Source organism: Podarcis cretensis, assembly GCF_951804945.1.
Source record: "Podarcis cretensis genome assembly, chromosome: 3".
NCBI classification, from domain to species: domain Eukaryota; kingdom Metazoa; phylum Chordata; class Lepidosauria; order Squamata; family Lacertidae; genus Podarcis; species Podarcis cretensis.
In genome coordinates this window covers 29,294,731-29,311,398 of record NC_137172.1, presented here as the reverse complement: position 1 = coordinate 29,311,398, position 16,668 = coordinate 29,294,731, and the positions used below count along the sequence as shown (strand labels likewise).

The following is a 16,668-nucleotide window of genomic DNA, read 5'->3' as shown; positions in this document are numbered from 1 at the left end:
TGCCTCTTTTCTCCCACTGCCTTTCCTGATTTTAAACCTCCCCAACTGCTTTTTCCTGTGTCAGTGTGAATGTGGCTGCAGCCCATTGGGAAGCAAGGAGAAGAAGGAAAGGAGGCTCATTGCGCGGGGAGCCTCTCTTTTATTTTCTGGAAATTCTTCTTCTTTCTTGCTCAGGTGATGCACTTCGAGGGGTCTGTGCGCGCGCTTTGAGGGCACACACATATCTGAGCCTTCTATTTCTATGCATTTGCTAGGCGAGTGACCATTTCAAGAATAAAAGGAGACCAATTGGACTGTGCTAACTGAGACCTAAGCCCAGGATGTCCTCTGGGCTGAGCTTTCTGGTTGCCCTGCTCTGCCCCCCATCCCACTGCCCTCCATGTGTTCCCACAGCATTTCATTGTGTTTGCAAGTTTGCATGACCCAACTCTTCTCTTCTCACTTTTAGGGGCCACAGGCAACCCGATGGCTTCCTGGTGATGTTTCAATCCGAATGCAAATCGGCGGGTAGCTTTGAAGTCTCTCGAAATTGCGTTGGTGACCCTCTCTTTGCCCCGAGCGCTCCTTCTCTGGGCTCCCTGGAAAACTATCCCATCAGTTGTCTGGAGGAATGACAGCAGCAGCAACATTTGCCTTTGTGTTCGGGCGCTTGCTGGGTCGATCAGATTCTTGCGAGGAGCAAAGTAACTTCCACACGTTCTTGACACACCTGGCACCTGCTTGGGCTTGCTCTGCGGTTCCTTATTCAGCTTTGCTAATGATTATTTTGGAAGTCTCCCCCGCCCGTTTCATGCACAATGTGAAACGCTCCTCTTCGACCCCCTGCTTCAAGAAAAGGTTCCCTCTCTCCCTGCCACTTGATCTCTCCTGAACAATGGCCTCTGCGCAAAGCAAATGTGCGCAAAAAAAAGGGGGGGGGGGAGGAAAAGGAAGGGGGAAGGGAAAAAAGAAAAGAGGAAAGGGACACAATTTCATCCGAAAAGCTAGATTGCTAGATAGATGGGCATACCTACAGAGGGGAAGGCTTACACGGACCCTGAAACTGCGGAGGCTTCGCTCTCCAGCTCGGCGTGATTTAAACCTAGCTCAGTTCTCATTGTTATCAGGACTATATTTTACCCCTCTGTCTTTTGTAGGATACAGAAGGTGAATAATGAAATCCTTTTGCTAATAGTTTATGAGCCATGAGATTGGAAATGTATATGGATAGACCAGAGCGCCAGACTAAAAACCACTTGAGAGCATCTCGGAGCCTGCCAGAAGTAACGATTTAATATCCCCAGCCCAGCACAGAGGGGAGCAGCAGGGGACTGCGGACGGCTCTCTCCAGCCTGCTTCCTGAACCCTTTTGCACGGAAGAGCAGCGGGGTGACAGACTTCATTCCCAAGCAAAAAGCGCTCAGTGCACGAACATCTGAAAGACATAATCATCGCTTCTTAGCATGTGTGTTTTTGGCATACAGTTTATTATACAGAATCGGTATATATGATGCACATTAAATTAATATACACACGGTAGAGATTGAAAGCAATCTCTTCTCTACCTTTGATCGTATCCGCACAGTGGCCATTGTGAAGATAAGCACTGCGTGTATCCATTGTGCGCAGCAGGAAGCGGCCGCCTTTGGAAGGGATGTCAAAGGTCTCCGGAGCAGGGGATGGGTCCTAGGTATGGACACTCAGTGCGCCACTGCTATACAGGCAGAAGAAAACGCGTGTTGCCTGCAGAAGCCAGAAGGGATGGGGACAGCTGGGAATACGCTACCCTGTTTGGAGATGCAGAAGCAAACTCCTCAAATTCAGGAAAGTCAAAGAGAGGGGCAAAGCTCTGGGAGCAAGAAATGACAAAAGCACAATAACTTAAAAGGATGGTGTGTGTGTGTGTGTGTGTGTGTGTGACGGCAGGAGCCAAGAAAGAAAAAGGAGAATCTAGAATAAGCAGGAAGATAAACAACTATGATTTTTAAAAGGAGCCAAGCTGAGAAAAGCCCAAAGGGGAACGAACTCAAAGTCATCTTTTCCTATGACTTTCCAGCGTTAGTTTTTGTGGGGCACAGCCTGGCTGCGAGGGAGCTTGAGAAGCCCTGTTGTATAGGAGCGGACATTTCCCAGAGAGTCGGTGCCACAGGATGTCTGATGGCATCACACACACATCCACGCACACACACAACTCCCCGCCGCTGCCAAACCCAAACAGTCATCAACTCCACTCAGTGTGCGCAAATTGATGGAAGCCTCCGCGGAGTGAACTGGCAACATCTGTCCGGAAAATTCTCAGAGACGCAGATGCATTTCTTTAGACAGGTCAGCACTTCCTACCCGGGCAGCTCTGACAGCTACCTGTCACGGGGAGGAAACCCCTCTCGGAGCTGCAGGGCTCAGGATCCTTAGCAGCGGCAGCTCCGCCGCTGACAGGGAGCCAGTCCCTCCAGCTCTCGGAAATCAATGGCCCCCAGAGGTGAGCCACGGGCCGCCTTGATGAGGGGGAAGCTCCCCCCCCCCGCGAAAACGCCAATACTTCAGAATCTATTAACTTAAATGAAGGAGAAGAAAGATAGTAGGAGTCCCATCCTCAGAAGACGTTAGGGCAATTCCACCAAATAGTGCCCAATAACAATGGTGACTCTAGGCTGCATAGACAAACGCTATGCTTGTGTGTTCCAAAAGTTTACTTGGTGCCAAGTTACTGGTCAGCGAAATGCCCCCAAGTTCAGGAGATGGGGGTCGTTCTATAATAAGAAGGACAAAGAGTGATCTGTGTCCGACGCTTAAAAATAAAAAAGTAGGAGGGAAATTATTTTTGTATAAAAGATATATTTTAGTTTGCGAAGTGCTTTGCAATAATAATGCATCCTCTGGGCTTATAGGTTCCTCAGCAGAATTAAAGGAACGGGCTGATTTAAAAGATCCCTCACTCAGCTGTCCCAGAAACTCTCAGTCTTGAGTCCGCCACATTCCCTAAACAACCCTTTTGTGCTTCACCCCACTCTTCTCAGCCCCATCCCTTTATCATTAAGAACTTTTGAAGTGCAGTTAGTGATTCTAACCCGAGTCAATCTCAAGCAAATGTGGTTTGTGTGCGTGCGCGCGCCCGCGCGCATGGCTCGAGAAAGCGCGACAGTACCCTAACAACCCTCAATAAACACATGCATAATCACCACCATACCCAATTCCTTTGCTACAATACACCCTCAATTTTCAGCCCTAGCAACTGCCTGGGGGGGTTTAATCTTCCAAAGAGAAAGGGGGGCTCCCTGCGCAAAATTACGCCTTCTCCTCTCATTTGTTAGCTGGTTCCATCAAAAACTTCGCTATTTATAGGCTACACACACGAACGTGGAGTAATACAAACCCTCCTGTGTTTGTTCCCTTTTGCAAAGTGACCGGTGTTGCAGCTTTTGATCGCTTTGCTTCGAGAGCTGCGCAGAGGACGAGCTACAATCAAAGCGGGCTGAGAGCAGACCTCCAAGCTGCAGAGAGTCCGTGTAAACTGCTCGCCGCACAGCCATGTGAGTACCTCCCTATGACCCCCGCCCCGCAAAAATGTGTAAGGTTTGTATTCTTGGTGAGCGGAAAGCAATTATGAAAAGGGAGGAGGGGGGTATAGTAAATGAAAAGTGAGTGACGGAAGGCACCACGGAGAGAGAGAGAAAGGTTTGCTAAGTGACTACCTTGTCTCCTGAGTCTAAATCAGCTGAGAACGTGCAGCAAAATGACCATGTGTCGCTTCGTTCCAATTCTCCTGATAGTGGCAGTTAGACATTCTCCCTAAAATTGGGCAATATCGGACGGATAAGATCCGTATGAGAACCAAAGCCCAAGGATTAGAGGGATCACTGATACTTCGCAAGCAAAAAATGACTGGTGGGCACTGGGCAGCTGCCGCCTAATATGATAAAGAAACAGGCTGCAAATTCTGCAAAGGAGGCTTAAGTTCACTCTTTCAGAAGACGAGGAAAGAGGGCCCCAGGGAGCCTGTAGAAGAGTGCGAAAAGAACCTTAGCCAGTACCCATGCGCTTCCTCGTATCCTCCCAAATGTATACGCTTTCTCTGCTTTTCAAGCATTCCCAAGCATCCCCCTCCGTCACAATGAAGTAACCCCCCCCCCCAAATTGCATATAGCCTACGCGTTAAATTGCAGGTTTTGTGCCGGTGGGACAGGGAGGACTGGAGAGAAATGTAAATCTGAGCAGGAAAATGGGGCTTTTACCGAGGCAGGTGTGTTGCTTAAAAGGGGTATAATCGATTGCCAGGGACAGAAAAACCCTTCTGGAGAGCAGGGTGTGCAGCAGAATTGAGATCTGCGGGACCTGGGCTCTGATCCCAGTTTAGCGTGGCATGAAATTAACAAAGGCAGAGGCATCGTGCCCTGGAAGTCACCTCTATTCATAAAAGAAGAAGGGCAGGAGTAGGAAAGCGAAAGAGCCCCAGTGAGTGGCTGTGTGTGTTTCGTTCCGTCTCCGTGCAAAGTTCAGGCAGAGGGGTGGGAGTGGTGGGATTCGCATTGCTTGGTACCAAGCTCCCAGGATGGACTGGTGGGCATTTGGCATGGAAGGAGGCTTGCCATGCCTAGGCACATAGCTGAGGGGCCAGCGCAGTCCCAGAAAATAGCAGCAAGAACTTGCAGGGACTGTGCTCGAACTTTGCTGCCTCATGTGGAAAAAGTGACTTCGATCCAGGGCCATTTATAGGCGACAGTAAAGCCTCCTTTTCAATGAGCGGCAGTGACAGCAAAGCGTGTGAGCTGCCTTTTAGCCTCCACGCTGCCCCTTCAAAGCTCTAGTCTGTCCTCGCTCGGTCGGGGAAGACGTGAAGCCTTGTTTCCGCTGACCCGTTGAATTGACCTTGGCAGGCTAGGGCAGGTAGGCAGGTGAGACTTTTATTCACCTGCATTTCAGGTCAGACACAGTTATGCACACAATGCAAGGCACCTGTGGGGCTGAAAGTGGGCCAGGCATACATGGCAGGTAGCAGATCACACAAACCAAAAATAAGGGAATCTAGTGAAAATGACATTTGTTTCTATCAAAGGATTTAAAAGGGTCCCCCTCCAGGTTTAAATAATGTCTCACGTGTTCCCCATAAATAAAGCAGGTTGACCCAACTCTGTAACTTATTTTCAACTTCCTTTCCATCAAGTTTGTTTAAACAGCACACTTTGAAAGCAATTTTTTTAACTATCTTGAGAAAGTATTAGAAGCTTTAACAAAATCCACTTGAAACAAAGATTCCTGCAATTAAGTTTCTCATCTTTCCCCCCAGTGTTAACATCCCCCTGCATCTTTTTACCCCTCGATTCTCAAGTGAAAGGTAAAAAGAAATACATAGTAGCACAGAGATAGGAAAAATTATGGGTGGATAGAAAGAAATATCATTATGATATTTGGGTGCCTGCAATCTTTAATTGCTCATTGACTGTAAAAAGTTAATAAACTCAGAAAACAAGCCATAACAAAACAGTCTCAATTGGATCTGAGGACAGGAGCTGTTTGCACTTCTGTTACACTTTAGTACTGGGTTGCAATGTCCAGTTTCAGAACTTTTGCCCCTCATTTGCCTAGAGCTGACGGAGGTGTTAGTCCAAATTTGTGTGAGAAAGAGTCTGGAAGTTTGATGACTTGTGAAAAGTTTTGCCTCTGCAATACAGTTACTTTTGAAAAGTATAGATTTCTGTTTCTGGTTTCAGAGAAGAAACCAGTTTGATTATTTCATATTCTAGTACAATCCGTATCTTTCTGCATGACATATAGTACAATGCAGAAGAACTCACTGGATTCAAGTCACCCTAAGTGCATCACAATATGTTTGGCCACTATGTCTAGTGATAACAGCAGGCTGCACCTCATTTATGTAAATCCATATTACTAGGGGTTCCGGGTGGATCTATGGATCTGTGTATGGAAAACATGGAAAATTCATTCCTTGGAAGAAATAGCCAAGCATGCTTTGAGAACTGGCAGGTAATGGGGGGGGGGGGTGTATTCATTATATCATATACAAATTTTAATCCTACATGAACAGCTCTGTGAGCTCCGTATTTCTAAGTATTTTTAGTTAGATTTCAGTTTTATTTTGTATTAACCTTGTGTAGAATGAGTGAAATTTTACACAGCTGCCTCTGTTGAAAGTAGTATTTGAGGCGAGATCGGGTGATATATATAAAGAAATCTCCCATGGCTTGTTCACAAACGCATGCCGCTATTTCAAACTGTGATGGCCAATGTGATTAAACTTTGCCCATAGTTCTTGATAAAGTTAGTTAGGTTGATGGGCTTTCATCCTTTAATTTTCAATAAAAGGGATTCTAGGTGAAAAAATCCTAGTTTCAACAGACATAGGGCAGGACAACCTGCATTTATTCTGCATAACATACCTCCCTGAGTTCCCTCAAACTTATTCCCAGTTCTTTCAATGTCCCCACATTAGTCTTTCCTCCATCCTATCTTTATTTCCTTCTCCCTTTCTTAAACTACTTTTTCTTGCAATTATCTCCTTTAACCCTTCCACACCTCCTCTTTGCCTAACAGCATGCACAACTCCAGCCATCCCCAGCCTATCTTATGGACACATGTCATAGTCTTCCAGATATTGCTGATTTCCAACTTCCATCAGCCCTAGCCATCATGGTCAGTGATCAGGAATGATGGAAGATGTAGTTTAACAACATCTGGATGGCTTCAGATTCCCTGTGCCATTAGTCCATCTAGCCATTGTTATTTACTCTGACTGGCAGCAGGTCTCCAGAGTCTGAGGTCCCCGTCTCCCCATTACGTGTCCTTCTTGCTAGAGATGCTCTTGGGACCTTCTGTATGCAAAAACATGTGCTCTACCAGAGTTATTGCCCCTTTCCTTCATTTTTATTACACCCAAATAATAATCCATTTCCAGTTAATAATCTGTGCTCTCTATTTTCCAGCTTTTATCAAGAATAACATTAGCACAAGCCTGCATAAAAACTTTTAAACTTTCATTTGCGTTCTAATATCGCATCATAAAATATTTGCAAGTGAGGTGTTTTAATTTGGATTCTGCATGAAGAATAAACTGAAATTCTGCATAATTATTGCAAGTTAAACACTGGCCACACATACAGTTTTGGAGTATTAAAGCATTAATTTTTAGGTTTCCTTAGACTTGACTTGAAGTTGGAAAAGAGCATGGCGGGGGGCGGGAGGGGAGGCTACAAAGCTAAGCTATACAAGGATTAGCAGCACACAAGACGAACCTGCTGTAGCTTTATCAATCAAAATGAACCAAGTCCTGTTAGGTGCAGTATGGTCTTATAAACATTTAATACAGATCTTGCAAATGGTAAGTAGTGGGTGGAGAAGCAGCATTAAAGTTGGGTATATTCTTATTTAGTGAAAGAACACAAGGTAGTAAGTTCTAAAGAGGCTGTTATTTATGTAATAAATAAATAAGAGATGAGTAAAAGGTGAATTGTTCTAATGTGGAGGCTGCTGCGTGTTACTCTGTCCTTTGGTTCACAGAGAGAAAACAGGAATTCTTCTCCCCCCTTCTCCCAAATGGGAAGAGGGTGTTACAGTTACAGTTTTCTTCATAACACAAGAGGGGTTTTTGTTTTAGTAGTTACTTGACCTTGGTCCTATAGATAGATTCAGATTACAGGCCAACAAAAAGTTTACTAAAGAAGAAGGCCGGCTTTCCCTCTGTTGGCACAAAACACATTCTCAAGGATGCAAAAAAGTGTACTAAATCCTGTGTAAATCAGTGTGAGTCACTGTACCGTGTATTAATTAGATGAATGTCCTATTTATCCTATTTAACAAGTTCCATACAAACAGTATTATTCAATGATCAGTGTCCTGCCCCCAAATCTCTCTGTCTGAAAGAGAGAGAAAATGAAGGGGGCTATATATGAAAAAAGGCAACTGGACATTTTACAAAATTCCTCTTTTAAAGTTCCTCCTGCTTATAATCATCAAATGCTCATCTTAATAATGTCAGAAGTTATGTCTGATCAGGTTTTTAAACGTATAAAAACGCATGTTTATTTTGGGTCAAGGGGTTCACAAACCCTAAATATGCCCATACATATTCTTCTTTGATGTTGCATACACACATGTGCATGAGGGCACACAACCACATTTCCTGGGTGTATGTTCTCTCCAAGACTTGACAATTGGGTGGGAGTCATGTTTCATATTTTAAACTACTTTAAAGTCACAGCCCTACGCAGTTACTTACCTGTAACTGTGCACAGGACCATGACCTTGAATCATTTAAGAATCCTAAATGGAATCCAAGTTGCTAAGTGTCAAAGTAAGCATCTTTCTGTCTCTTTGAAAAAATAACAATACCCATATGGATTTATTATATTTACTGCCACCTGCTTTGAAACCAGGTTCATGGGTTGGTGGCTTGAATACAAGAACCATAGTTTTCAAATAATGAATTATGCATTTGACCTAAAATGAGTAAGATGTTCACTGATGTACCTTAAAACCTCCGTGATATTGCATGCTTTTCCTTGGGAGCTGTGAAATAAGCTAGGTCAGTAATTAAAAGCAAGAGAAAATTGAGAAGCAAAAAAGAAAATCTGCAAAGGGAGAAGACAAAAAGAGAGGAAGACACAAACTTCAGAAAGAGAAAGAAAGAAAGAAAGAAAGAAAGAAAGAAAGAAAGTCTGGAAGAAGCAGGAAGAAAAGAAAGATAAAAAGTATAATTTTAAAAGGAGCTAAGCTGAGAAAAGCCCAAAGGGGAACGAACTCAAAGTCATCTTTTCCTATGACTTTCCAGCGTTAGTTTTTGTGGGACACAGCCTGGCTGCGAGGGAGCTTGAGAAGCCCTGTTGTATAGGAGCGGACATTTCCCAGAGAGTCGGTGCCACAGGATGTCTGATGGCATCACACACACATCCACGCACACACACAACTCCCCGCCGCTGCCAAACCCAAACAGTCATCAACTCCACTCAGTGTGCGCAAATTGATGGAAGCCTCCGCGGAGTGAACTGGCAACATCTGTCCGGAAAATTCTCAGAGACGCAGATGCATTTCTTTAGACAGGTCAGCACTTCCTACCCGGGCAGCTCTGACAGCTACCTGTCACGGGGAGGAAACCCCTCTCGGAGCTGCAGGGCTCAGGATCCTTAACAGCGGCAGCTCCGCCGCTGACAGGGAGCCAGTCCCTCCAGCTCTCGGAAATCAATGGCCCCCAGAGGTGAGCCACGGGCCGCCTTGATGAGGGGGAAGCTCCCCCCCCCCCGCGAAAACGCCAATACTTCAGAATCTATTAACGTAAATGAAGGAGAAGAAAGATAGTAGGAGTCCCATCCTCAGAAGACGTTAGGGCAATTCCACCAAATAGTGCCCAATAACAATGGTGACTCTAGCCTGAATAGACAAACGCTACGCTTGTGTGGTCCCAAAGTTTACTTAGTGAGAAGATATTGGTCATCTGTACAGTAGCATCTATTCTCTCCTACTCCTATTCCAAATAAGCTGCGGAGGAGTTCACCAATTATAAGTACTTCTATACTCCTGCTGTGTTCTCAACAGCCATGTGAGATAGCCATGTGAATCCCATTTCACAGATGGAAGACTGATTCAAAGAGGGTGATTTGCTCAAGGTCACTCAGTGGGTTCATGACAGATATGTGGAACACAGGCTTTCAAAATTTCAAGTTCAACCTACGAGAAAGCTAATGCTTTATAGGCTCCCCCCCCCTTTATACAAATTCCCCATCTCCATTATTATTCTAAATATATAGGCAATATTCGGATACATTTTTGCCAGGCACCAGAAGTCAACAAGGGGAGCAGAATGCCACTAGCTTAGCAAAACAAAAAACCCCACACATTCTACATTCATAACCACGATCAAGCCCAGTTCCTTCGCTGTAATACACTCACAACTTTCAGCTCCGGCAACTGCCCCGGAAAGCGGGGGGGGGGGGGGGGTCTGCGTGCAAAATTACGCCTTCTCTTCTCATTTGTTAGCTGCTTCCATCTAAAAGTTCGCTATTTATAGGCTACATACAAGAATCTGGAGTAATACAAACCCTCCCGTGTTTGTTCCCTTTTGCAAAGCGACCGGTGTTGCAGCTTTTGATCGCTTTGCTGCGGGAGCTGCGCAGAGGACGAGCTACAAACAAAAACGGGCCGAGAGGAGACCTTCAGCTTTCTGAGAGTCCGTGTAAAGCCGCTCGCTCCACAGTCATGTGAGTACCTTTCCTCGATCGATCGATTGCATTTTGCGCTGCTATCTTCCCTCCTGGCTTCCCTCCTTCTTTATTATTCCCTTTTAGTTCCTTATTGCACGTGAATTGTGGGGAGCGGGGGTAAGGGGAGGGAATCGTCGTGATTTGTATCTCTCGACTGTTTGAAAGCAGCGATGGAAGAGCGAGAGGAAAAGCAGGGGAAAGGAAAGAACAGTGGGACGGATGGGAGAAACAGGAAGAAGAGTCAAGGTTTTCTAGGCGAACGCCTTGTCCCGAGTCAGCAGAATTATCGTGCGCTCTCCTTCAAATTATTATCTTTCCAAGAAGTTTATAGCAAACCCCAACCCTCCAAGGTCTAGCAACACAGGGGTTGACAATCTCTGTGTTATTAAAAGCCCTCGAAGGGGGAATGTTTGCAATTCTGCAACAAAAGTGACTGGAGGACAGCTGCCTCCAAATGTCATCTATAGACAGGCAAAAAATTCAGCAAAAGAGGCAGAGTTTTCTCTGAAAAGGGGACAGAGGGTCCTAGATAGCCTCTTTCACATGAGGAGCTCACATTATCCCCTGCTGCTCTTATCCTTTCTAATGCCACTTGCATCCATCTAGCCTACGCGTTAAATTGCGGGTTGTGCGCCAGGGAAACACTGGAGAGGAATGCAAATCTGTATGAGCCGGAAAGTGAGGCTTTTACTGAGGCAGGTGTGTTGCTGATATTGGACTCGGTCAATTGCCAGGAAAACGTCTTCTAGGGAGCAGAGTGTGTATTGGAAGGAGACTGCATCTGCATTTGCTCAGTTCCCACTTTAGTGTGGCATGAAATTAACAAAGGCAGAGGTATCATGCCCTGGAAGTCACCTCTATTCATAAAACAAGGGAAGTAAAAGAGCCACAGTGAGTGGCTCTGTGTGCCTCTCCCTTGCAAAGTTCAGGGGAGCTTAGTGGGACGTACATTTTTTGGTACCAAGCTCCCAGGATGGACTGGTGGGCATTTGGCATGGAAGGAGGCTTGCCATGCCTAGGCACATAGCTGAGGGGCCAGCGCAGTCCCAGAAAATAGCAGCAGGAACTTGCAGGGACTGTGCTCGAACTTTGCTGCCTCATGTGGAAAAAGTGACTTCGATCCAGGGCCATTTATAGGTGACAGTAAAGCCTTCTATTCATTGAGCGGTAGTGACAGCAAAGCGAGTGAGTTGCCTTTTATCTTCCATGCTGCCCCTCCAAAGCCCTAGTCTGTCCGGCTTGCTTTGGGAAGATGTGAAGTCTTGTTTCCACTGACCCATTGAATTGGTGATGGCAGGCCAGGGCACATAGGCAAGCAAGACTTTTATTCACCTCTTTTTCAGGTCATTCACATGCAAGTCACCTATGCGGCTGAAAGTGGGCCAGGTGCACACGGCAGGTAGCAGATCACACAAACCAGAAATAAGGCAACCTGGTTAAGAATGCATTTGTTTCTATCAAAGGCTGACCACAGTACATGTTTTTAATGATGAATTGCACAAACAATAGGCTGAAAGCATTTGCTGTGATTGATAATGTCTCACGTGCACCCTAGAAATAAAGCAGGCAGGGCCATCCTTTGTATGTTTTCAACTTCCTTTTTATTATGATTGCTAAAACAGGACATCCTAGAGAACAGCTCTTGCATTAAGTTGGAGGAGGCAGAATGGCAAGCACATCCACACCCAGTTGTGAACTTTTCATTCCTCCTCACTTTTGTCTTTCTTCTCACCTTCTCACTTCATTACACTCAAGAAAAAGGTAAAGAAAGAAAGAAAGAAAGAAAGAAAGAAAGAAAGAAAGAGTACAGAATGCCCTCCCAAAACAGTGACGTACAGGCCAGAAAATCACAGGGAAGGGGGAAGAGAAAATGTCTTTTTGACCACTTTTGAAAAAGTAGAGTTTGAGGGTTTTCCCTAAACAACCCCTACCTATCAATCCCAAAAGCTCACAATTGTCAGTTACCGCATATTTAGCAGCAGAACATTAATATGCTCAGGTAACTAGAACATCCTAGTTTGACGTGCTTAGGAACTCTGATGGTGTATTTGTATCTCATCCCTCATGCTATTCTGTTTCCAGAAGTTTGCACAAACATGATTGAAGTGTTAGTATCAGATTTGTGGGAAAATATTCTTGAGTATCTTTCTTGTCTTGCAGTGTCAAGGTTTTGTCTTTGTGCCACATGTCAGGTTCCAAAACATGTAAGAAAATGTTGATCTCATTGGTTAATAATATTGCTGCACGCCTCCCCAATCTCTGAGCAGTGCAAGATTCCAGGGGTTCAAGACACTTGCCCAGAATTAATGTTTCCTTTTGGAAACGAGGCACAGCAGAGACTGTGGTGTCTTTAAGATAGTTGCTTTATTTACACATATATACAACCTAAGCCTACGTTGGAGTTGTTCACAGCATTAACACCCAACAAGGCTCTTGTTTGTCCCATAGCCACAGCCTTGGATTCAAATGGAAATCAAACATTGTGCTCTCTCCTGCTTTACTTCTAGGTCACATCCCTGAAAACTCTGCTCTAAACTCCAGCTTTTGTCCTTCCATCTAACTGCAGGCTGGGGCTAGGGGACGGACCCCACACATTTGCCATCTCCCTCAGAGCTTCTTTCCTTTGTTTCTCATGATGGTTCATCCACCAGGAAATCACCTCATGAGTAAACTAGCTTAGTTTATATTTTAAGACTTGCTTGATCAAGGGATTAAAGGGGTCTGGCAACCACAAACCACAAATGGTCCCTTCCAACTCTAAGATTCTATGATTTCTCTATAAACTTTTAAGATAAATTTCTGTCTGTGTTTATGAAGATAGTTATTCATTTTATTGGAAAAAGCAGTGTTCTCTTGCTCTAACCTGGGCTCTATTTACTGTTATTTTCCACTTATTTATATGAATTATTGCTTTTCATGATCACAACCACTTTCCCACTATCCTTTTGAGCAGAAGCATTCATTGCTAATATTGTACTCTGCCCTGTGAGGTTCAAATCCATTGTGGAAGAACTAGGACATTCCAAAACACATTCAAATTAGGTAAAAGCAAATGCAAACAATCCATAGCATTGGTTCACATCCTTTTTTATTTCTCACATTGTGATGATTCAGAGCTTGATGACTCACTGGTGAATGTGTGGTGCTTTCATTGAAAAGCATTGCATTTGAGGTGACATTGGGCAATGTGAGAGTATATGCAGAAGTGTTGTATCTCCAATGTTTTGTTAATATATGAAACTGATCACTTATTAGTGCAGTCTTCCAAGTGAACATGCATCAGTCCTTCTTACTTTTATTAAAGCAGATATTTGTGCGATGAGCAAATGACCTTTAATTTGCTTGAGGGGATCCCAGCTTCAGATTCTTAGCTTTGTAATTAAGAGGAAGGATAGTGTTTATTTTACATTTATTCCTTTCCCTCCACCCACCTCTTCTGTCTCTGTCCTGTCCTTTCTTCATATCATTCCTCCAGAATTGTCTTGCATCCACCACTTGCTTTTAATAGTTCATTCCTTTCCCTTCCCAATAACATCTACCACTCAAACTCGCTCCATAATCTCCCTTATCCATTTTTATAATCTCCCAACCAACCTCTTTTCAGTTCAGTCTTACACTGGGAGTTCCTCCTCCTGATGCAAATATCAGCTTTGGAGGGACAATCTTTATTAGGTCTGGGGCAGAGGGAAAGATTTGTTTTTAATTAATTATTTAATTAATCAATTTATATATTGTAAATGTCTAAAGATTTTTAAAAATAAGCAGCAAAGTAAAAAAGCATAATATCCACAATGCACAAATGCACAAATAAAGTTGAAAGACATGCCGTCAATAAAAATCTAGTATCAATATACTAAAACAAAACATTGAGCAGTGCAGTCTAAACATTATCTGTCAGAAAATTCCCAAAAGATGAATACTTTTTTATAGTTTTCCAAAGTTTTAAAAAAACGTTACCCCCCCTTAATCTGCTGCAGTTCTCAGCCCCTCAGTGCCTGCTATTTGTAGTTGTTAAAACAATACATATGACATAAAATAGTATTGTCACATGTAGCTTAACTTTCACTGCTTCTTCATCTCCCAGCCCCTTAAAAAAAAAAAACCCACACAAACACATTAGTGCCCTTCAATAGCCTTAATATCACATGGCAGAGTTTAGAAAGGCTTCTTAGGATGCCTTGTGTATTTGGAGCCTGCTTGACAAAAGGCATTAGAGATTAGTATTACCTAAAGAAATCTGTTCTCTCTGCCTAATCTTAAACAAAGTGAAAGAAAAATAAGCAAAACAGGAAACAGGAAAATATATTTTAAACCCAGGACTATTTTAATTAACTATTTTAAAGTTTCATTCTTGTGTAACTGCTTGCAAGACTTATGGATTACAGTCTAAAAGAAGTAAGTGTGACTTGCAGCACAATCCTATACTTTTCTATTCAGAAGGAAATCCTTTTGAACTCAGTGTGACTTATTTCCAGATAATGGGTTATGAACTCAACACAAGTTAATTTTGAGAAGCCATGTTGAAGATTGTGTCAATAGGTGAGGATCTTAATAAGTTTTCACTTATTCATTCATTAATTCATTCGGACTTTATTGGCATAATAAGTTTTCACTTTTTAAGGAACTAGTGGGTGAAATCCCATAGTCAGGATTACTCGAATAAAAAAGGAGTCCCAAGTTGGATGGGAGTTTCTTAAAGGTAAAATACTGAAGGCACCAACGCAGACAATTCCAACAAGTATGAAAAGTGTGGGCATGATAGAGGCATAGCAGATGAGAGTGGAGAAACTGGTTAGAGAGATGCTTTTCTCCCTCTCTCATAATACTAGAAGCTGTGACCATCCAATGCAGCCAAATGTTGGAAGAATCAGGACAGACAGAAGAAAATTCTTCTTCAAGCAGCAGACAGTTAAACTATGGAATTCACTCTCACAAGATGTAGTGATGACCATTAACTTGAATGACTTTAGAAGAGGATTAGAAAAAAATCATACACTATAAGACCATCAAAGGATACAAACCTCTGAATGCCAGCTGCTGATGGGGAGAGTACTACTGTAGTCAGGTCCTGATTGCAAGCTTCCAATAGGCTGCCTGTTTGTCACTCACCTGATATCACAACGTTTCTGCCCAAAGTGGTTTGCAAGGGCCAACAATTAGCTGATACACAGTGTCTGCAGAAACTCATCTGATCCAGCCATGTCTTTATCTGTAGGGCAGATGGGCATGGCTTGGCTGAAATGGCCTCACAGGCCAAATGAACAGTCCTGGTGGGCCTAACTAGCCTGAGGACTGGAAACTACCCACCACTCTCAGTGAAAGAGTAGTTAAAAGCAGCAGCTAAACCATTTAAAACGTCTGCGAAAATAAAATAAAAAGTCTTCACCTGGCACACTCACATGCAGACACACATGAACAACAACAATGTAGAAGCCCAGCAAAGTTCCCTAGGTGGAGAATTCCATGGACAGGGAGGACTACAACTGAGTAGGCCTTTTCCCTTGTCACCACTGACCTTACTTCAATTTTGGGGCAGGGGAGGACTTTGGTCTTTCAAATTCCATCAGCACCCTGTGAGAGGTCAAAAATTGGCTCCCCCTCACCTCTCACCTTCCATTCTGTGCATGTACTATGCCATAGTTGTGATGCCCTTTGGCACCCCCTTCGGTTGTGCTGCCCTAAATCTGCCTCTGTTTGGGGCATCTTTAGGAGTGCTTTCAAAGATCACCTTAATGCTCTTGGGTAGTTTGATGCAGGGACAGGCATTCCTTCCTGCTTTCAAGTAGTGTAGGACTTTAAAGGTAAGCACCAACACTTTGAATGTGCTCAGAACATTCAACTAGGAACTAGGAAGCAGTGGGGCTTTTTAAGTGGGTGGAATGCTTGGGACCCTCATTATCAGCATCTTCTCCTGAAATGCAAAGCTTATCCTTTAGCAAGAGTGTCATCCCATCCATAACAGGTCAGACATCTTTACCTGGAGCAGGTAAACCACCTGCCACAGAACCACTATCATGCCAAGACTGAGCTTCAGTTTATTGGCCCTAATCCAGCCTATTGCTGATTCCAGACACTGATTCAGCACTTCCACTACCTTACTTGACTCAGATGTAAAGGAGAAGTAGAGTTGGAAGTAATCAGTATATTGATGACATTTAACACTAGATCCCGGGATATCTTCAGCCAGGTTGTTTCATGCAGGTGTTCAAAAGCATAGAAGTCAGGACCTGTGGGGCCCCCAGCAAAAATGCTATGAAAGCAAGAATAAATTCCCAAGCATCACCTTCTGGAAACAATATTACAGATAGGTTAGAATGTCTAACTCCCAACTCAGAGCTTTTCCAGAAGGACACATTTGTTCACATCTTGAAATTCATGGGGTCTGAAAAATGGGAACTGTTGTACTCTCTTGGTCTTACCTCCAGCATAGGTCATTCATTAGGGTGACCAGCACTGTTTCTGCACTTCCAGGCATGAAAAC

The 16,668-nt window shown here is 43.8% G+C and overlaps 1 protein-coding gene across 9 annotated transcripts in view; it reads left to right on the top strand.

Annotated features, from left to right (window-relative positions):
* Positions 1-3,381: 3,381 nt before the first annotated feature.
* The window catches only part of ESRRG (estrogen related receptor gamma), a 496,182-nt gene continuing 482,895 nt past the window's right edge, over positions 3,382-16,668 (top strand). For 8 of the 9 annotated variants that reach the window (XM_079968778.1, XM_079968788.1, XM_079968783.1 and 5 more), the window contains exons 1-2: positions 3,382-3,509; positions 10,054-10,184. Coding sequence is in view for 1 of the 9 variants with exons in the window: in XM_079968793.1 (XP_079824919.1) it covers positions 4,199-4,219; positions 10,054-10,184 (152 nt within the window). In the remaining 8 variants the exon portion in view is untranslated. Of the gene's footprint in view, positions 3,510-4,162; positions 4,220-10,053; positions 10,185-16,668 lie in introns of those variants that run through there. The other variant, XM_079968793.1, reaches the window with a different exon arrangement.